Raw genomic sequence first — 22,154 nt, 5'->3', positions numbered from 1 at the left:
CACACCCTCCGCGCAATTTGCCGTTCCACCAATCTTGGTGTCATCAGCAAATTTCGACACCATACACTCGGTTCCCTCCTCCAGATCATCTATATAAATGGTAAATAGCTGAGGCCCCAGAACCGACCCCTGGGGCACTCCACTAGTCACCAACCGCCAATCCGAACAGCACCCATTAACCCCCACTCTCTGCCTCCTATTTGACAGCTAATCCTCTATCCACGCTAACACCCTACCCCCAACTCCATGCCCTCTTACCTTCTGCAATAACCTCTTGTGAGGTACCTTGTCAAACGCCTTCTGAAAATCAAGAAAGACCACATCCACCGGCTCTCCTCTATCCACCGCCCTAGACACATCCTCATAGAACTCCAATAAATTTGTCAGACATGACTTCCCCTTAACGAAACCGTGCTGTGTCTGCTCTATCAAGCAATTCCCCTCAAGATGCCTCGCTATTTCCTCCTTGATGACGGATTCTAACATTTTACCAACAACAGACGTTAAACTAACCGGCCTATAATTCCCCGCCTTTTGCCTGCCACCCTTCTTAAACAACGGTGTAACATTAGCCGTTTTCCAATCTTCCGGCACTTCCCCGGAATCCAGCGACGTTTGGAAAATAACCACCAAGGCATCCACTATCACCTCTGCCATTTCTTTCAGAACCCTTGGATGCATTCCATCCGGTCCTGGGGACTTGTCCACAATCAGCCCCTCCGGTCTGTCGAGCACCGTCTCTCTAGTAACAATAATGTCATTGAGACCCTCCTGTCCTACCATCTTTCCATCGCTAACACCCGGCAAATTATTCACGTCTTCCTCCGTGAAGACCGAAACAAAAAAGTTATTCAAGGCCTCAGCCATTTCCCCATCCCCTACCACTAAGTCCCCCCTCTCATCCTCTAAGGGTCCAACGTTCACTCCAGCCAGCCTCTTCCTTTTTATATATTTATAGAAACTCTTGCTATCCTTTTTTATATTAAGCGCTAGCCCAGCTTCATAGTTTCCCCTACCCTTCTTTATCAACTTCTTTGTCAATCTTTGTTGACTTTTAAACCTCTCCCAATCCTCTTCTCGCCCACTACCCTTAGCTACTCTAAACGCCTCCGCTTTTAATTTAATACTTTCCTTCACCTCCTTCGTTATCCACGGCTTATTACCTCTCCTCCTACGGTCCTTTTTAACCATCGGAATAAATTTCTGCTGAGCACCAAGAAAGATCTCCTTAAAGATCCTCCACTGCTCCTCAGCAGACCTACCTTCCAACACGCTCCCCCAGTCAACATTCGCCAATTCTTCTCTCATCCTACCGTACTCCCCTCTGTTCAAACAAAGGACGCGTGTCCGGGAACCCACTTTCTCCTCCTCCATCTGCACCAGAAACTCCACCATACAATGATCACTCTCCCCAAGAGGATCCTTCACCGCAAGGTCCCTAATTCTACCCGCCTCATTACATAGCACCAGAGCACCAATGGCAGGTGGCAAGAAGGGGAGAAGGTCCCAGCCAACCATGTCATGGAAAGAAAGTGGAAGCTTCAACCTGTCAGCCATTGGGTTAATGCGGGGGGGGGGGGAACGAGTGAGGACTTTAAGTGGCATTAACTGTCCCCTCACGTGGTGAGGGGGTTAGGAGGATGAGCAAGGGAGGGTGTAATTAAAACGTGCCACGTTTACCCCAGCAGTTTCCACTGTGGACTTAGACATAGAAACTTGTAATAAAAATAGAAACTTGTAGTGAAAAATATGACAGTTTGTGAATCGTATCCTTCACAGGTGCACAGAAAAGCCATGAAAGTTACAGAAAAAAAGGGAAAGAGTCCTGATTAAAAGTACTATCTGGATTCTATTCCTTCCTCATCAAAAATAAAGCATCTTTCACAACCTCAAGACATCTGGAAGCACTATGCAACCAGGAAATATTCCTGAAGAAGTGTGATCGCTGCCGTGACATATTGGAAAGATTTCTCTTGAGGAACCTGAAGTTATCCTGAACTCCATTCCTAATTTATAATTCCACATTCTGACCATTAACACAGGCTTTGCTGAAAGTGAGCGGTTTTAAGCATAATTCATTTAAGGAAAGGTGGGGCACGCTTGTAAAGATGGTCTCCCTTCTTACCTGCAAAAGCCTGACTAAATCTGCACCCTCCCTGAACAGCAGCCGATTATATTCTGGGTAAATGTTGGTCAGAACACAAAGCATTTCCACACTGAATGTGAAGGCTGCCATCTAGTGGCTTCAGATATTTGTGCAGGCGACAACAGAAAATGTTGGCAGCACTGGGAAACTACTGGTGGGTTTGTTCCGTCTGGCAGCCTGGACAAAAAGGCAATCCTTCTCTCCCGAGGAGAATGACCAAGACTGTCGCGTTCCATTCCTTACCAGCTGTGGAGAAGAGGGTTGCGGGACGGGCCAGCTCATGGGGATGGTGGATAGCTCCAAACATGGTGGGGCCCGGTGGCCTGCTCAGGAATTCCGGTTTCAAGCCAAAGTCCAGCTTGTGCGGATCGGACTGCATCTGTTGCTGCAAGAGGCAACAACAAAAAAAAAACACAACACCATGAAAGCCTGCTCATTTCACCGCACCTCGTACAGCCTCCCCATTTTTAAATTCCGGGGCCTCTCATTGAAACTGGCAGTGACCAACTGAAAGGTCAACTCGAGTTTCTCCCTCCGCTGGGTGCTGCCCAAGCTGCTCATTGTTGCCAGCGTGTTCTGCTTTTATTTACCAAAGAATGTTGGGCAGGGATTTCCAGCCCTTCCCGCCAGCAGGATCTTCCGGTCCCGCTGAGGGAGTGGATCGAGATTGTCCAAACTCATTTTATCTGGGTTCATTATGACTTTCTACCCATTACGTTGGGCTGGATTGGTTCCTGGAGGTGAAATGACTCAACATTTGTTGGAATACACTGGCACGTAACAGAAGGTTCAGGTAACAGTGTGGAAAAAAAAATTAAAAATCGGCAAGTATCCCGCAATGTGCTGAGATGCCACAGCTTACACCCTGGAGTGTGGGCAGCACCCTGGTTAGCACTGCTGCCTCACTGCGCCAGGGACCCAGGTTCGATTCCTGGCATGGGTCACTGTCTGTGCAGAGTCTGCATGTTCTCCCCATGCCTGTGCGGGTTTCCCCCCACACTCCAAAAATGTGCAGGTTAGGTGGATTGGCCATGCTAAAATTGCCCCTTGTTGGGAACTAGTTTGGGTCAATGCATGGGGTTACGGGGATTGGGCTTGGGTGGGGATTATGGACGGCGCAGACTCGATGGGCCAAATGGCCTCTCCTTCTGCACTGCAGGGATGCTATGATTTGGATTCTATGAACGCTACCACCACTGACTGCCATTCACCACCAAATGAGTTGCAGAACCAGTCCGGGGAAATGGTAATAAACCTTGCAGAGAACTGGCAAACATGATAACAGGGAAATTTAACAGGGTAACAATGCATTACACAAAGTACCAGGCAGGGAAACAACTGTGAGAAGTTTAGGCTACAGTTGATTTGATAAGTTGCTTGACTTGCATGGCTTATATCATCTAAACCTTTTGATTAGATGGTCTTCATAATGCAATGCTTGCACCGTTCATAAGTTGCCCATTGTAGCTTCCTCCCCAACAGCAATCGTGAACACATAAACAGTTAAAGCTTTAAGGAGCGTGCATGCAACATTCATGGAATCTTGAACAGAGACTGACCTTGACTTTCTGCTGGTGGTGATATATCTGCCATGCTATGTGGACATGCATGGCACACCACTTGCCGGGCTTCTGTAAAATACAAAAAGTTAAAGATCATATCTACAACATTCATTGCAAGAGACCACATGGTATTCATAACCTGTGCTAACTTTAGCTTGGGCCTGCAAATTGAGGCCTGCACTCTTAGGTCTTGTATCCAACTCCATTGGCCTTATTTCCACGAAACTGAACACCCAATTCTCCCTGCACCCCTATTCTCCATATTAGCCAATATTGTTCACAGTTCTCTCTCTTCAGCTCTTGCTTCTCTCTCCTTTAACATCTGGCGCCATCATCCCGGATTTCAAATAAAACCTTCGACTCCACCATCCTTGTAAACTACCACCCCATTTCCAATTTCACTTTCTTCTCCACACTCCTCGATCAAGTTGATGCCTCCAAGTCCCATTAACTTTATGTTTGAATCGCTCCAATTGTTGCATTGACATGTCTTTAAGGGATAGCAGCATGACATCCCGAGAAGGAAACTGTGTCATGTGATCCAGTCTGAGTTTCACTTTTGCTTTTTAGCAGAGCATACACACACACACACACACACAATCTGCTGCTGATGTCTTTGACTTGCTATCCATGTATTACTGTTCTTATGAGCCTAGTCTAGATAAATGAACACACGCTCCTGCATAAGCAATTAGTGCCTTTGTATCAGAATAACACCACATGATCCTGAGCAGTGGTGAAAACAGTGTGGCAAAAACTTTAAGTACAAGCACAGCATGGTGAACAGCCTTAGATCATGCTACACGGCGTGACATTCTGATCAGACCGTGTCACAGTCGCAGCTTTGGAGCGTTAAAACCGCAGTATGGTGACTGCACAGAAAAACCTTCGAGACACAGTGCCAAGTCCTTTCAGGTGAATAAGGTTGCATGATGAGAGGATCAGCACAGGGATAGTTCAGTCAGGAATGGGAATAACCAGGACGTGGGCTGGAATGAAGTTCCTACCCATTCTTGGTCCAAAAGTGCGTCTGACCTCTTCCATATCTTTGACGCTGATATCATCGTCAGCTACTTTATCAAGTACCTCCTTATTCGACAATTGCACACAACATCAAGCACAATTGTTGCGCTCATGCTCAGTGATATTTTCAGTTGATTTGGTGTGTCTGAAGAAATCATTATGGATAATAGTGCCTAATTGATTGGCAAGCCATTTCAGATTATGTGCGAGAAGTGAAATATCGATCACACCACTTCTTCTTCTCCTCATTATCCTAGATCTAATGGTCTAGCTGAATCAATGATTCACACGGTGAAATTGCCAATTCTCAAACGGAGACAGATAATGCAATGTCACACTGCAACGTTACATCTGAGAGTGACACATTTAAGTGCAACTATCAAAGCTCATGTTTCATAGACCAGTGCACATCAATTTATCCCACTCCTATCCATGCTATTCTCTCAAAAACTAGAGAGAAACTTTTAGAACTGCAAGAGAAAACGCCCAAAGTGCACTATAAAAATGCAGGTTCAGAATTGTCAAGTTTACAATTGGGACAACAAAGTCACATCCAAGATCGCACAGAAGGGACACATCACCCAGTCAAGGTGACAAAGATTTGTTCAGAACCAAGGTCCTTTGAAACCATTACACAAATGTATAAGTGAGGGATAACTAAGACAAATCAGACCCACTCCAGTTCCTTAACCACAATATAGTCCAATGCATCTAGGACAGGATCCGAAATGCAATCAGCAACAACTTCCAAGAATGATAGTTCTAAAATCACTGTGAACCTTTAAAGAAATCTCCAGACTAAGGTAACCTTAAAAGGTTTGGCTGTCCCAACAGATTACCGCTACGCTTTACAGACTCATAGCTTCATCTTATAGAAACACTTATGTATTGGTAAACATGAACATGTATTATAAATAGTAAAACTTTTTTGGACAGGGGGAAGAGTATTTTTAAAAAAGGGGGATGTTGCAATGTGCTTTTAAAAGGTAGCAGCATGACTTCAATAGAAAGGAAGAGTGTTATGTGATCTAATTTTTGTTTCACTTTTCCCTCAATGCTCATTTCTTCTAATGTGCCTGGTTTAAATAAATGAACCTACAACATGGGTACATAATCCCAAATGAACAATTGATGCCTCTATAACATTATAACCACAGCTCCTGCACAGTACTGACATGGCTTTATCAAAGTCACAAATGATATCCTATTGAGGCAAATACAACTTATTCATCCTGTCGTTTGCAACCTTTGACACATTTGGCAACAAGATCCTCCTCACTGTTGTTCAGTTGGGTTTGACCACACTCACCAGTTCCATTCCGATCTATCTAATCATAGCCAAAGGATCAATAGCTCCTCTTCCTGCTTCTGTGCCATTAACACTCTGGTGTTAAGATTTTGTATTAAAATACAAAATATTATTCATAGAGTCATAGAGGTTTACAGCATGGGAACAGGTCCTTCGGCCAAACTTGTCTATGCTGCCCTTTTTTTTGAAAACCCCTAAGTTAATCCCAATTGCCTGCTTTTGGCCCATATCCCTCTCTAGCAATCATATCCATGTAATTTTCTAAATGCTTTTTAAAAGATAAAATTGTACTTGCCTCTACTACTACCTCTGGCAGCTTGTTTCAGACACTCACCACCCTCCGTGTAAAAAAAAATTGCCCCTCTGGACCTTTTTGTATCTCTCCCCTTTCACCTTAAACCTATAGCCTCTGGTTTTAGACTCCCTGACCTTTGGGAAAAGGTATTGATTATCTACCTTCTCTATGCCCCTCATTATTTTATCGATCTCTATAAGGGCACCTCTCAGCCTCCTTCACACCTGAGAAAAAAGTCTCAGTCTATTCAGCCTCTCGTTATAATTCAATCCATCAAGTCCCAGTAGCATCCTAGTAAATCTTTTCTGCACTCTTTCTAGTTTAATAATATGCTTTCTATAATAGGGTGACCAGAATTACACACAGTATTCCAAGTGTGGCCTTATCAATGTCTTGTACAACTTTGACAAGACGTCCCAACTCCTGTATTCAATGTTCTGACCAATGAAATCAAGCATGCTGAATGCCTTATTCACCACTCTGTCCATCTGTGACTCCACTTTCAAGGAGCTATGAGCATATACCCTAGATCTCTTTATTCTGTAACTCTCCCCAATGCCCTACCATTAACTGAGTAAGTCCGGCTCTGGTTTAATCTACCAAAATGTAAACATTCAGATCTCTAAGAGTTAGTAATCCTGAAACATTGAATGATTCGGTTGTTGAACAGACCATATTAGTGGAAGTCTATCAGGGCCTATAAATATTGCACCCTGTGCACATATCATTTTTCAACACAAATTCATTCGCCCTCTCTAATTTCCACCTCTTCAAAGGCTGCCTATTCCTTGCCGAGGTTTCATCCAAGGTGGCACAGTGGTTAGCACCTTGAGCGCCAGGTGCAATTCCCAGCTTGGGTCACTGTCTGTGTGGAGTTTGCACGTTCTCTGTGTCTGCATGAGTTTCCTCTGGGTGCTTCGGTTTCCTCCCACAGTTTGGAAGACATGCTGGTTAGGTGCATTGGCCCGACCAGGGACATTTCACAGTAACTTCATTGCGGTGTTAATGCAAGCCTTACTTGTGACTAATAAATAAACTTTAAGTACTGCAATCCATGTTTAAAGCCTTGACAGGGAGCGCTTTAGGCTATTTCACAGATTCTGTGGGGTTTTCCATCTGGAACGTGTGGGGGAGAAGCACAACCAAGCACTTGTATATTCATCAGACAGCCACACACACGTTCTTCAGCATAAGCTTGGTGGCAGGGGCAATATTACCTCTCCTTAGAGTTCAAATATAATGTCCCGGATGCCAGCCCGGATGAAACCAGACAACCCAGTGCGCAATATTGCCTAGTTTCAAGGTGAGCACTGCTTTGCGTATGGAGCCTGCTGCTGGCTCTTCCTCCCATATGTGCCCTGCCACTTTGCAACAAAGACACAGAACTAAGTTACGCAGCCCGTCCAAACGTTTGAAAACGATCTTGCTCGAGAGGACTTTGACGCTTTAATAAGATATAATTTCTTAATCATTCACTTATCTTTCCATCCCAGAGGGGGCACACAGACAGATTATAATTTCAGAGGAATAATTCTTACCCTCAGCATCGGCCTGAATGGATCTGTCAACTGCGAATAAAGAGTGACAGCTTGGTTACACGCCTGTCAGTCAAAGCACGACAATAATTGCAATTTTTATTGCCTCGTTAGTCGGTAATTTAAAATGTTAACATTTTACTTTCAGATGAAACATTAGTAGCAAAAATAATCAGCAAAATTTTATACATTTGTCTGACCTTCTGTTCCTTGTTAATAATCGAAGGAATAGAGAATGCTTCAGGCTTATGACCAGAGAATCAGATTTCTTTTGAACACAGAAAATAATTCTTAAAAGTGCGACCCCATCCTTTCCTACTAATTCCTTTGCGCGTTTGGATCTGATTAAATAGGACGACCGAGTTCTTTTAACCTTTACTCCTTCAACCTTTCTCATTTTGGTACAGTTAGGAGTAATGCCAACTTCTGGCGAACACATCACCACCAGACGACTTACGTTTTAAAATCACGCGCACAGATCCAGTACTTGTCCCTCGAGTCAGTCAACATACGCTTAAATTTCCATCATTATAAATGTCAAATTTGACAGCCGAATGGAAATCTGAGTGAAGGACGGGTCCTAGTGTGGGTGGCACAGTAGTACAGTGATTAGCACTGCTGCTTCACAGCGCCAGGGACCCGGGTTGGATTCCCGGCTTGGGTTACAGTCTGTGTGGAGTCTGCACGTTCTCCTCGTGTCTGCGTGGGGTTCCTCTGGGCACTCCCACAATCTGAAAGTCGTGCTGGTTAGGTGCATTGACCCAGGCTCTGGCAATTCAGGGAACTTCATAGTAAATTCATTGCGGTGTTAATGTAAGCCTTACTTGTGACTAATAAATGAATAAACTTTAGTGTCGAGGCAAAGCGCTGAGGAAAAGCTGGAGAATTTTCAACTACTCCCCACAACAATGAGGCCTGAATGGGTTGTGCAGAGCAAGTGAACACAATGGAGGGGGAAATGTTAGAACATTACTGCACAGTAAGTAGTAACCGTAGGAATAGGGATGCAAAGATTCAAACAAAAGTCAGTTTCAGACCGGATATCATCGAATCGTAGAATAGAATCATAGAATCCCTGCAGTGCAGAAGGGGGCCATTTGGCCATCGAGTCTGTACTGACCACAATCCCACCCGGGCCCTATTTCCGTAACCCCACATAGTTACACTGATAATTCCCCGACACTAGGCTCAATTTAGCACAGCCAATTAACCTAACCTAAACAATCTTTGGACTGTGGGAGGAAACCCACATAGACATAGGGAGAACGTGCAGACACCACACAGACAGCGACCCAAGCCAGGAATCAAACCTGGGTCCCTGGTGCTGTCAGACAGCAGTGCTAATACTGTGCCGCTCAAGGACACCTCCACCAAACAGAGTTTCCTATCGGGAAATTCTTCAACACACAAGAGCTCTGCAGTCTGGCCATCTCCAGTCATGAACAGTGGTGGACAATTCAATAACTGACAGAAGGCACAGCCTCCAAAAATATCCCCATCTTCAATGATGGGCAGCCCAGCATATCAGCATTAAAAACACCATCTTCAGCCAGAATTACCAAAAGGATGGTTCATCTTGGCCTCTTCCTGAGGTCCCCAACATCACAGATGTTGCCTTCTACTCACTCCAAATGATATTAAGAATAGGCTGAAGTCACTGGATACAGAAAAGGTTATGGGCTCTGACCACATCCCAGCCACAGTACTGAAGATCTCCAGAACTAGCAAAACTTACAACGCAGGCATCTACTTCACCTTTATGCAGAATAACAGTGAAGTTAAGGCACAGAGTGTAGGGCTGCATTTTGTGTCCTTCTGGGTGGGTTTACAGCAGAGAGGAATGTAACATAGGGAGGGTCCATTTTACTACCTGCCATCAAGCTTACCCCCATAATACGGGAGGGAGGGGGGTATCAGCAGCCAAGCTGTAAATCTAAATAAGTAATCAAGGTCCAATTAGGTTTGTTGCTAATTCAATTGACTCTTGATAATATGCTGCCTACACCATAGAACGTTTTAAGTGGACAGCCAGGCACTATTTTTCAAATATGACCTTCAAAGAATGGGAAAGAAGGGAGTGTTCGATCTTCGGAGGCTGCCCTTCATGGGGCGGGGTGGGGGGTTGTGGGGAGCGACCCCTTTAAGGTGGAATCCCCCATTTCACTTTAAGCTTTAATCTCACCCCACTCCCCCCGAACATCCTTCCTGCCCCAGACTTTAGGATTGTCCGTTTCAGAGATCCATTATTCACCCTCCTGTTGCAGTCAGGGCAGTAGCCTTAGCCCTGCCGGGACTGATGGAGCTGCCAGCAAGTCCGATTGGCCATCAGCTCCAGGGGGCAGAACTTCCCTCCCAGCAAGGGAAGGAAGTTCCTACGATCACTCACAGCATTCATGGCGGCGGGGCAGGTAGTGTGGTGTCGGCTCCACGGTGGCTTGCTCCCATTATATTATTAAGCCCTGATTGCATTCTGCAGAATTTTACAATGTGATCACTTCAATGTATGTGTGCCCATTCTTAATCAGTAATATTGGAGACTGGGGACATATGGATACTGCTGCCAATACGAGACCCCAATTGTCTCAACATTTATATCGTTCCTCTGTCTCTATATAAAAAAGGAACTCACAGCACAGAGGAACGCCATTCCACCTATCATGGCACTGCCAATACTAACTCTTTAACCCCAATTTTTGAGCTTTCTGCTCACATCATTTACATTCTTGCTTTTCTAACACTTATAAAATCATAGAATTTTACAGCACAAAAGGAGTCCATTTGGCCCAGTGTACCTGTGCTGGCTTCTTGACAGAACTGTACAAGGACATAAGAACTAGGAGCAGGAGAAGGCCATCTGGCCCCTCGAGCCTGCTCCTCCATTCAATAAGATCATGGGTAATCTTTTTTGTGGATTCATCGAATTCTCTTTTGAAAGATACTGTCTTTTAGGCAGTGCTTTCCAGATTGTAATAAATAATTATTTAATTATCCCTTTTGAAAACCGTCAGCATTTTTGCTAAGGGCCTAAGATTCCTTAAATATTTGCTGCAGTTCTGAACTTTGTACCCCCATTTCACAAAGGCAGGATTTGTGGGGAGGTGGGATGATAAATTACTACAATTAACACTCGTGTAAATATTTCCACTTCCAACACTTCCTGGTTTAATTGTGCAATTAAAGCCTATTGTAACACATGGCATGGCAAAATGGCAGACGTGAGAATGTAGTGGGTTATCCAAGGTTACTGTACCAATAAAAACAAAGGATTACAAAAAGACAGCTTTCATAGAAATCAAGACATTTACCCTGGGGTCTTTCTGCAGCAGGGTATGGGGGACAGCCCCGGGCCTTCCTGCCACATCAATAGGATTGGAGGTCTGCGGAGGAAGATAGAAAAGCCAGTTAATGTGGAAAGATAAACCATTCCTGACAGTTGTGTGGAGCAGGTGGAATGTTTAATTTAAGCCAGTAACTGTCAGAGAGCAAAAGGGTCGTTTCCTGAGTCAGAAACAGCAGCTGGCAATTTTTATTACTCTTTCCTCACCTCTTCTTTTGTTCGCTATTTACAGCTCTGTTATGAGAAGCAATATCATTCTGCTCTTATTTGGTTGATGTGAATCATGTTGCACCAATCATACTTCTGTGTGTCAATCACTGGTCACTTCCTTGGGTTGTCCTCCTTTGGAATCTCCCCCTCCCAATCCGACTTCCATCTGCCTCTATCCCAGAATAAAACTCTCCCAATTCACTTACAACCACACTTACAAAATCCCAAGTGTCTGACCTGTGGTCCTCCGTTCAGCACATTTCTGCAGCTGCCGATGCTCTGCCCACCCCCAAAGCAAAACACATTACTCACTCTGGCCATTCCTCCAGTACAGCCTTCATCTCCACCCCTTTGAGTCCAGAGGATACAGACTTGAACAGAAGTGACGGACAACTTGTTCAGCTATTCACTACCTGGCTGGATCACATAAAACACAATTGGGTCCTCCTTCTGTCTACTAAAACTGCCAGGGTCATCTTAAAATTCCCAGCAAACCCCTGGCTTCTTTTCTCCACTATAAACTATCTTCTTAAATCCTCTTTTTCTCATTTACTCCACGTTCATCTCCAACAAGTGTGAGGAACTCACAAACTTCTTTGCCACTAAGATTGAGACTATCAGGTCAGTCTCCCTTGCCACTTCTCTCCCTTCTCCTACTCCAGCGGCCCAGATTTCCCCAATGACACTGAACCCCCATCTTTCTCTAGTCTCCCTCTCTCCAGTCTTTCTTCATTTTCTCTCTGAGCTCGTCCTGCCCTTGACATCCTAATCCTACTCCCTCAACCTTACCCCAATGAATTGTGGACACATCCTCGTCCTACCTACCCACCCACCCCCCCTGCCCCCAGGTTGTCTGAAACTGTTAACAGTTCTCCCTCCTCACGTCTCCTCTCCTCATCTTTCAAATCTGTCAATACATTCTCTTCAATTAAAACCCTCGATTCCTCAAATGGAAAATGGCTGGCGATGCAGAAAGCCTCCTGGCAGCTCAGTGTGTGTGTGGTAACAGTGCAGGGGGACCAGCACTCTATTCACTGGGGCCTTCTCAGCTCCTCTGTTGCTGAAACCCTCATCCATCTCTTCGTTAGCCTTAGATTTACTATTAATCCCCTACTTTCTATTTTCTGTAACTGGAAGAATCAAAACACTGCTCTGTCCTGATCTGCACACAGTTCTTGTGCTCACTGATCTAACAATCCAGTTCCCAATTAAACAACGTCTTGATTTTAAAATACTCATTATTGTTCTCAAATCCCCTCACACGGTTTCCAATTCTGAGCATCACAGATTTGAATTGCTCCACCTCTGGTGGCAGTCCCTTCCACTGCCAAGGGCCTAAGTTCTGGAACTCCTTCCCTAAACCTCTCGATCTTGCTTTGCTTCTTTAAGACATGCCTTGCAACCTAACACTTTGACGAACCTTTTAATCATCTACCCTATTATATTGGATGTGACTCTTGTCAACATTTCTTCGATAACACTCCCATGAAGGGCCGTGAGATGTTTCATTGTGTGAAAGATACCAGGTAACTACAAATTATTATTGTTTAAACTCCTATGATGTTAGTAGGCAGATTATTACTTTCAGCAAGTTTTAGAGGAAAATAAATGAAGGCAAGAGACAGTGTAGTCTCTTGTACAGTGAAGTACAGAGTAGTACAGAGCACAGTGATATTTCCTCTTTGAGACAACAAGCAATAAAATCAGCTCAGGTACAACATGAAGCTCTGTCTATGCTGCCCCAACAATACATCTCAATCCTAAGTTCCTCCAAACTGATTGTAAGACTGTAACGTTTTACTGTTCATACACCAGATGACCTGCAGATGCCCTGGCTGAGATTGAGTCCATATTATTTGGCAGTAATTAGATCTTATCTCAACATAGATAAATTTCAGTTTCGGAGCATTTTTTGAGAACAAACTAATTTCACCTTTGTGCTGAGTCAAGATGTGTTCCAATGGGGTAGCAACCTATGTTGCCATGGGGATTTGGGGGGGGAAGTAGGGTTACACTGTCACAGAATAGTGGGAGGGGGTGGCAGGCAGTCTCCCACTTCACTGAGATCTGCGTGCCTGTGCAACGGCACCCCAAGCAGTCAGCTTATGCACCCCCTCCCAACTGGTGAGAAACGCACTTCTGTCCACAAAAGTGAAAGAGTTTTTCAAATTCGCCCAAATAAGAGGTCTGAAACTCTCCTGTTTCCTCATTCATTTGGCACTTCTTTTTCGTATGATTGCGTCCTTCGAATTTTTTGGAAAAATTCCACCCAATGTATCTGACCTCACTCAGTTTAAAGTTAGAACACAACTGGCAGTCATAAATTGCTGGAATTCAAGTACTGTAGGCCTCAAGTTACTTGAAAGAGGTGACAGGGCTGGGACCGTTTTGCTGGTTTAGGTCTGTAACATTAATCTGTGGAACATCTCAAAATCCACCTTCTAAAAGCAGCTGATTTAACCTGGTTTGGAGGACAGTTTAGAAAGGTTAAAGCCAGGGCTAGCAATCAGGTGCCAGTTGCATGTTAGAATCAACTGATCAGGGATAAGCGTTTTTTTTTTAAATGGGTAGATCAGAACAAATTGGGGATTAATTATAATAAATTTGATGATGATCAAAAAATACTTGCAGTGGTGACCGAAAACGGCCATAAGATACTCTTAAAGGACGTGTGCACAGGGTAAGAGTTTTATTATTTCATGGTTAGATATTTTTGCAATACGACACGGCAGCACAGTGGTTAGCATGGCTGCCTCACAGCATCAGGGACCCAGGTTCAATTCCCGGCTTGGGTCACTGTCTATATAGAGTCTACATGTTCTCCCCGTGTCTGCGTGGGTTTCCTCCGGGTGTTCCGGGTTTTCTCCCACAGTCCAAAAGACATGCCGATTAGGTACACTGGCCGTGCTAAATTCTCCCTCAATGTACTTGAACAGCTGTGGTGGCGACTAGGGGATTTTCACAGTAACTTCACTGCAGTGTTAATGTAAGCCTGCTTGTGACTAATAAATAAACCTCAGTTTGCTTTAATGTCTCTGTTATCCTTACAGCAACCTTTATGGGTTACTCTCCTCTATAACGATAGGCAACATTGCTCCATGGACAGCCACAGCCGACTGTAGGGTAGTGCCTACCTATTTCTGTTTCATTCTGAGTTCTCTGTCATTTACCTCCAAATACTTCAATGTGCACCCCAAAATGCCTTGGAAAGACCCGTGGCACTGCCAGATGCAAGTAGCAACACCTTTCTGTGATAAAATAAATCCGTTTCTCCAGATATTCTTTGTCTAAATGAGGTTTCATCAGATGTGCAACAAAAAAAATTGTATTCTGTTTCTTTGCGGGTAGCTCACGTTGAAACAAATCATCTTCTTAACTGGATGTGACTGTTACAATTTGGGCCTTTCCACAACACACTTTACTCAGTAAAAAAGGTCATTTCCATAAGCAGACCTGTGTCTCCGACGAGGTGAGTTCTGTAATCTGTTTCCTGATGTGAATGGAACATGACACAGGGCGAACAATTACTCTTTTTACTCTGACATGACGCACTGGAAGTCATGAAAGCAATGCAGCACATTCCTCCCTCCGTCTGTTTCAACAGATGGAAGATACTGGAGTCTGAATGAAGCTAATAATCACACTTATTCACAAGCAGCTTAATTACATAACAGACACACGGAGCAAGAAACAAGCAGCTTAATACTTCATACATGACTTAAGCTGTTTGCAATCAGTAAAGGGTGGAAAATATTTAGAAGACCACTCCGAAAACCTTTTGAATTTAGTCGCTCTCAGGGCAGAGTGGTTAGTACCACTGCCTCACAGTGCCAGGGACTGGGGCTCAATTCCAGCCTCTGGTGTCTATGTGGAGTCTGCACATTCTCCCCATCTCTGCGTGGGTTTCCACCGGGTGCTCCGGTTTCTTCCCATACTCTAAAGATGTGCGGGTTAGGTGGATCGGCCACGCTAAAATTGCCCCTTAAGTGTCAGGGGGACGAGCAGGGTAAATACATGGGGTTACGGGGAATGAGGCCTGGGTGGGATTGTTGTCAGTGCAGGCTCGATGGGTCGAATGGCCTCCTTCTGCAGGGATTCTACGATCCTATTTCAATTTGTGCAACACCCTTCCCCTGCTTTACTGTGGAAATAGTCAGAAAAGAACTCAACGGGCAAATGGACTCCTTCTAAGTTGGGCTTTAATTCTCTGAAGCAATCAGGGATATTGCCTCTAACTCCTTACACATTTTTCTCGGATTCCAAAGGTAGATTTAGTCAAACAAATTGCTCACAGCGGTCATACAATTACAAAGGCGACAATTTAAGATAAATTTAAGATAGCAACAGCTTGTGCTTCCATGCCTTTGAGGCTAGCACACACATGTCAATGGTTCAAAGACGTGAGGCAATTTTTGTTACCGTGAATGTCGGAATGAGAGCGGCGACTCCACTGGGAGGATCTGACAGGGGATTATCTTCATCTCCGAATAGGTTTGCGTATTGGTTCCCGTCTGCTCCCCTGCCCAGTGCCACGACATGAAGAACCCTGTCTCAAACCCCAGCTAACTGAAGTTAATTTTAAACTCACATCACTTCATCAAAGCAAACATCAGAAAGTGATCCACCAGATAAACCTCTCTGTGCGAAGCACGAGGAGCTCAGTGTCGACTGGAGTGACAACAACATGACAAAAATAGCAACGGTTCTTCTCCTTCACAAACCCGAGAGAACATTCAGCAAACATCTTTCCCTGCTGGGTTGTCTGAAGAATTTACTTTTAGCCACGGGTCTGATTCGCCATCATTCCAAACAGGTGATGGAAATCCCCTTTCCCTGAGATCGAGGTTTGGAGGGTCAAGGTAACCTTAAATCCGATTCTAACTGACAGAAGTTCCCAGCATAGACCTGCGACCATTAGTGACATTTCAAAAAAAAGAGTGAAAAACTGGGTAAAGGGATTTCCGGGTTACCTTAGGCTGAAATGCGCCTTGCAGAGAGCCAAAAGGACCTGTAGGTGGAATCATGGGAGGAATTCCAGACATGGACGGAGGATATGAATGAAACAACTGCAGAAAGAAAAGGAGGAATGTTTCAGGTTTGCTGATTACAATGATAAAAGTGAAGAAAAACAAGCAATGCATTTCAGCAGCCCTCCTGTTACATCTTGTGCAATTTAAAATTAGGTTAGAAGGGTGGCTCTGGAACAGGATTTGGTTTCACCAGCATTTTTCAATCCAACAGATTCATTTCCAGGCTCGCAGGAAACAAGACACGGCCGCATCCCCTGAAGGCTCAAATCCTAATTCAGCACCACCAAAACTCACAAGCTCCTCTACTGGCCTACTTGTTTTTCTGCTGTTACAACACGGGCAAAAATTTGATGATCTGTCGCTGCATTTCTCTCCTGTTGCTAATGGCAGCGTGATAAGAGCAAACACACAAGAACACATTCCAAACTTGAAAAGGGCTCTGTGTTTATCAAAGCTCTCACAACACCCTCCTCTGCCAACCAAGTTCTTCACATGGAAACCTTGGCATAGGTTCTTCAAGGGAATTAATACGCTTTTTATGTGAATAAAGTCCCGTTTCAACAGTGCTCCACACGTACAAATTCAAGCTGATCGGGCCAGATCTGCATGGAATCTGCAAAGAAAACTTGACTAGCTCCGTCCAACTAGATATTCCCTCAAAATTAAACACGCTTTCATTTAATATAACACTGTCTTCTATCCTCCTCCAACTGGAAGATTACCATTATGCTGGACAGAACTTTCTCCAGGACCATTAAAGCTAAATTACGGCAATGCCAGTGTTCTTTCTTAAGCCTGTACCTGCATCAGCGAATGGGCCAACCCTGTAAATCTGCAGCCATGTTGTTGAAACATTAATGCATTTCGATTCTTTTGGAGGAAGATGCATTGCAAAATTGAGTGGCTATTAATATCTTGCTCAATTTTTGCCCTTTCAAACTTGTTTCCTTTAAATTTATAGCACCCTCCAAAAACAAAGTGGAAATTGTCCAGTTAGCAGAGTGCAAGTATTTTTTAAAACCAATCATTTATTTTTTTAACTAATTATAAGCTACCAAGAACAATCCTTATTGTACGTCAGGAGCCTCCCTGTACTAACTGACAAGACAATGCAAGGAAGGCTGCCACACACCAACCTAAAGATAGGTCAAGTACCGCAGTCATTAAGACTCCTTTACAGCCCCCTGATAGGTTATGATGGGCAAAAATGATTAAGCCTTGCAACCAAGCTTAATCTTCAGCAGGTGTTTTGGGATTCCCCTGATACAGGAGAACAGCCTTGAGGGAACTGTAGCCCGGTGTGTACAGTTTACAGAATACTGGTGTAACCATTTCCTGTCAGAAGCAAAGAAGCAATACACAAGCATTACCAGCGACCAACAGCTGTAATGAGAAGTGCAAGAACCTGTGATTTTTTTTTTGGTGTCTTGATTTTACGATGTGGACCCACACCTAAAAAGAATCACTTCTACACATCAAGAGCATGGACATTATGCTGAGAGTAGGGACTACATAATGGCGACTGACTTCAGTCTTAATAATGAATTGCATATGCACGGGCAATGAGATGACTTGCTCCAAGGGTTCTGTGAAAGCGACATTCCTGTGGGAAGGCAATAGATTTACAAAAAGAGATGGATGACAGCTCTTCCCACAGATTGACGTGCTTCCTCTGCAAGGAAACACCAGTCTCTGCGCAATGTTTCTCCCCCTCACAGAGGACAACGGAGATTGCCCATTTGTGAAGCATTTCATGGGTTTAATAAATACAATGAGGTGAGCTGCAAGGGAATTTATCCAGAACCGTCATGCCACAAAATGGTTCTTTTCAAAAACTTTCCTTCCCCACCTGAGGGGAAGCTATTCAGTTTTGCTTCTTTTGTTACCTAGTGCAGCTACCAACCAGTCAGGTCTGACAGCTGGGCAATGAACGTAAGGCACAAAAACAGAACAGGTTCAGCCAGCGACTGGGCCATAAATCTTAGTCCAGTGGTGAGGTTCACATGGCAAATTAATGTCCTGTACACTTTAACCGCTTGGAAACTTGAGGCAAACATGTCTAAGGTAATCGACGCACTTCACCGACTAAATGTGACACTTAATTTGGGCTCCAACAAATATTATAGCAATACAAGGAATTCCAGGAACTATCAGGAATTCGGAACCATGACCATGTCAGGTATGCTTTCAGTTTGGAGGCATCAAATGTGTTTCGATGAACTCGCCCTAGTTTTAAATCATTAATGCGAGGCTCAAGCAACTTGGAGAATAAGACCTAGCTTGTGGAGGTTATGCTGCAGATAGATGCAGTGCAATGGAAAGCAGCAATAGCAGTAAAGAAAATGTGTGGCTGTTACTGATTATTGGCATGGAGGATTAAGCTTAGAAGTAGTAACGGAATTAAGTCAAATATTTTGACTGCACTCAAATAAAGAAATTCTTGGCTACAGACAGTGATGACATCTTATACTACCTTACACTGAGTTTGCTGAAGGATACAGCCACTTAAAGTGTGGAATACATAGCTTCTGTTGAAGGAGCAACTAAAGTTATGCTCTACAAAACTAACCAAGCACTTTCTCGTATAAGTTACTTATGAATTGGCTTTGCTGAAAATAATCTTCCATCAGTAACAATGAAAGTGGATATTTCCTTAACTTTTAACAGATGTAAGCACAGCGAGATGGAATCCAGTAAAACCCAATTCAATACTGTTGTCCCTTTGAATTGCTTTGTTCTGACCAGATTCAGTCTTCCCTTTTGATCCTATTTCGGGACTCAAGATGCAAAACCTTCAGCTGATTGAAACCTCACATTTCTGAGATTGCCAGAGTTGGTTTTAGTTCTTTTGTAAAACTAATTTCTTATGGCAATGTAACATTCAGGAAACTAAAGGCGAATTACGGCCCATTCACTTTTTTCTTAATTAAAAAAAACAATTAATTCTAATCTGCTGTTGCTAAACACTGGTCAATATTTGCAGTTTATTGTGAGGAGAATTGATTACACAAGTAGGGAGGTTATGCTTCACTTCTATGGGGCATTGCTGAGATCATATCTGGAGTAGTGTGTACAGTATTGGTCTCCTTATTTGAGGAAAGATGTAAATGTGTTGTAAGTAGTTCAGTGAAATACAGATTCAACTACATTTTGACAGACTCCCATAGCTGGTCTTATGTATCTTAGATTAATACCAATAAAAGGTGGGCTGTCTAATGTGGATATGACAAACAGGGTTAGGTTTGCATCCACTCGAGTTTAGAAGAGGCGACTTGGCCAAAACCTTTAAGATCCTGAGGGGTATTTTGAAGGGCTGGATGTGGAGGGGATGTTTCCTCTTGGAGAATCTAGAACTAGGGGGACAGAAGAAAATCATTTTCTCTCAGAGGTTCATAAGCCCTCTGGAACTCTCTTCCTCAAAAGGCAGTGGAAACAGAGTCTTTGAATACCTCTAAGGCAGAGCGAGATAGATTCTTGATTAACAAGGGGGTAAAGTTTATCAGGGGTAGATAGGATGTGGGGTTGAGGTTACAATTAGTTTAACCGAGATCTTATTAAATGGCGAGCAGATCTGAGGGGCCAAGTGGCCTACTCTTGCTCCTAATTCGGATGTTTTTACACAGTATCACATTCTACACTTGTGTGAATCTTCCCACCTTAATAAGTGATCTTTGCAATTTGCAGTAATCTCTAGGGTTAATTTGATGACAAGCAAAAGGTAAATTTTTTAACAATTGATTTGATATCTTGATTGCCTGAGTAGGCATAGATGTGTACAGTGCTTGAGAAAATGGAATTTTATAGAGGAGAATTACTAAATGTAAAAAGGAAAGTAACTTTTCTTATCCTTGGGGACCATCTAATGGAAGGTAAACCTATGCAGAGCATGCCGGCCAGGTGACTCCTGCTCATCTGGAGACTGGGAAACATACCTGACTCTTGGAGAAGGATGTCTCACCTTTCCTGAGCTCCATTTTATGAAATTAAAGTCATAGAATCATACATTGCAGAAAGAGGCTATTTGGCCCATCGAGTCTGCATTGACCACAATCCCACTCAGACCCTATCCCCATAACCCCATGTATTTACCCTAGCGACATGGGGAGAACGTGCAGACTCCACACAGACAGTGACCCAAGCAGGAATCAAACCCGGGTCCCTGGCACTGCGAGGCAGCAGTGCTAACCACTATGCTACCGTGCTGCCCCCATCCTTTCAGAGTTAAGGTATATAAGGCTAGGGGGGAAATCAATCAAAAGGTAGTTGAGTCTGCAGAAAGTTAGAAAGGTTCTGGATTCTGCCAAATATTCCTTCCTATATTATTCTGTGAATCACACCTATGGATGGTTCTCTATTTGACAGCAGTAGCCTGTAAACTTCCTGCACAGCTTATTTATCCTCGACAGCATGCTTAATTTTGTTACTACTTTTAAGCTCTGCAAATTGAATAGCAACGTATCAGAGTGTGTGCACTGCATGGAAGCACACCAATGACCAAGCAAAGCTTTAGATGCAAGAGATTTGAAAATGAAGTGGGTATGCAGCTCTGCTGTGTGAATACCAGTGATCGCAGCACAGTCAAAGAGCAGCTCACAACGATGATCCAGAACCCTTGAAGCACTGTCCATTACGTGTGACCTCAGGCAAGCAACAGCCCTCTTTACACAAATGGGAATTCGGGCAGGTCTAGCTGTCGTAGACTCCAAATCAATGTGCCATTAGCAATTTTGTCCAACATCTGTCAAAGCCTGGTCTGTGCCAGGTCAGGCTGTTGTCATTCTCAGCAACGGATGGATATAATCTTCCCTGAACGCTCACTTATGTTCAAATCAGGCCTCACCACATTATCCTCTGACTCTGACTTCACTAATCCCCACAGCTTCCAGACTTGGGAAGTCTTCAACTGCCTCAGTATTTCCATTCTCTCGGTTAAATCTGAACTATTAAAACTCAAGCTTGGTTTCCTCTGACCACTGTTGGCAAGTTCTGATGACACGTACAAACCAAAACCAGTTTATCTTATTTACAGCTGGTCATTGACTACATATTCACAACTATTTCTGTTATTTCATTGAATGAATCTTTGCCCCTATTCCATGAGGTGTGATTTATCTTGGTTTCTCAATCCAAGCTGAAAATGTCTAGTCTTACTATAAACATCAGACTCAATATGTGGCCTGATGGTTATATCAGAATCGTACAGTTAGGTTTCCAAAATCCTGCACTTCAGCATCCAAACTAAATATAACACCAAATGAAAGCGTGTTAATAAGGAATACCTGCTGCTTTACACAGGCTTCTTAGGCCTCAGTTCAAAGCCGTCAGGAATCGGTTTTACTCAACAAATCAATTAAAATACTTCAGCAATCACAAAGTTTAATTTTGTTTCTTTAAAAAATTCATACTGGCTGCCAGAAGTTGTGGAGGAATGCAAGTAAAAAATGTTAGTTTGATTGGATTCAGTCCCTCATACTGTATTTAATAGATTGTGGCCTTTATATTTCTGGCTGTTGTGATTAGTCCAAGGGAGTTTTCATTCGCCTTTGATATCCAGGCTGTTTAAATCATTGGAAAGGATGTGGTTTCTTAAGGAAAGGCTCTGGTGTGAATTAAAATGCACAATGCACTCAGTGATGAGCAGCAGGTGGTGCACTGAAGTTGCGTTGGAAACCATCTCCTCCAGAGGCTTGCTCTCAATTTGAATTGG

General features: G+C 43.6%; 1 protein-coding gene across 5 annotated transcripts in view; it reads right to left on the bottom strand.

The window, feature by feature from the left end:
• Positions 1 to 22,154, bottom strand: part of auts2a (activator of transcription and developmental regulator AUTS2 a) — a 1,149,797-nt gene that overhangs the window by 30,535 nt on the left and 1,097,108 nt on the right. For all 5 annotated transcript variants that reach the window (XM_080210334.1, XM_080210338.1, XM_080210336.1 and 2 more), the window contains 5 exons: positions 16,388 to 16,483; positions 11,176 to 11,247; positions 7,874 to 7,903; positions 3,706 to 3,777; positions 2,390 to 2,531 (listed from right to left, as the gene is read on the bottom strand). In XM_080210334.1, the coding sequence (XP_080066460.1) occupies positions 2,390 to 2,531; positions 3,706 to 3,777; positions 7,874 to 7,903; positions 11,176 to 11,247; positions 16,388 to 16,483 (412 nt within the window). The remainder of the gene's footprint in view (positions 1 to 2,389; positions 2,532 to 3,705; positions 3,778 to 7,873; positions 7,904 to 11,175; positions 11,248 to 16,387; positions 16,484 to 22,154) is intronic.

This window comes from Carcharhinus amblyrhynchos, chromosome 23 (genome assembly GCF_965287045.1).
Source record: "Carcharhinus amblyrhynchos chromosome 23, sCarAmb.v2.hapA, whole genome shotgun sequence".
Classification (NCBI taxonomy): Eukaryota; Metazoa; Chordata; class Chondrichthyes; order Carcharhiniformes; family Carcharhinidae; genus Carcharhinus; species Carcharhinus amblyrhynchos.
Note: the sequence above shows the minus strand (reverse complement) of the source record. Positions and strands in the feature narration are given on the sequence as shown.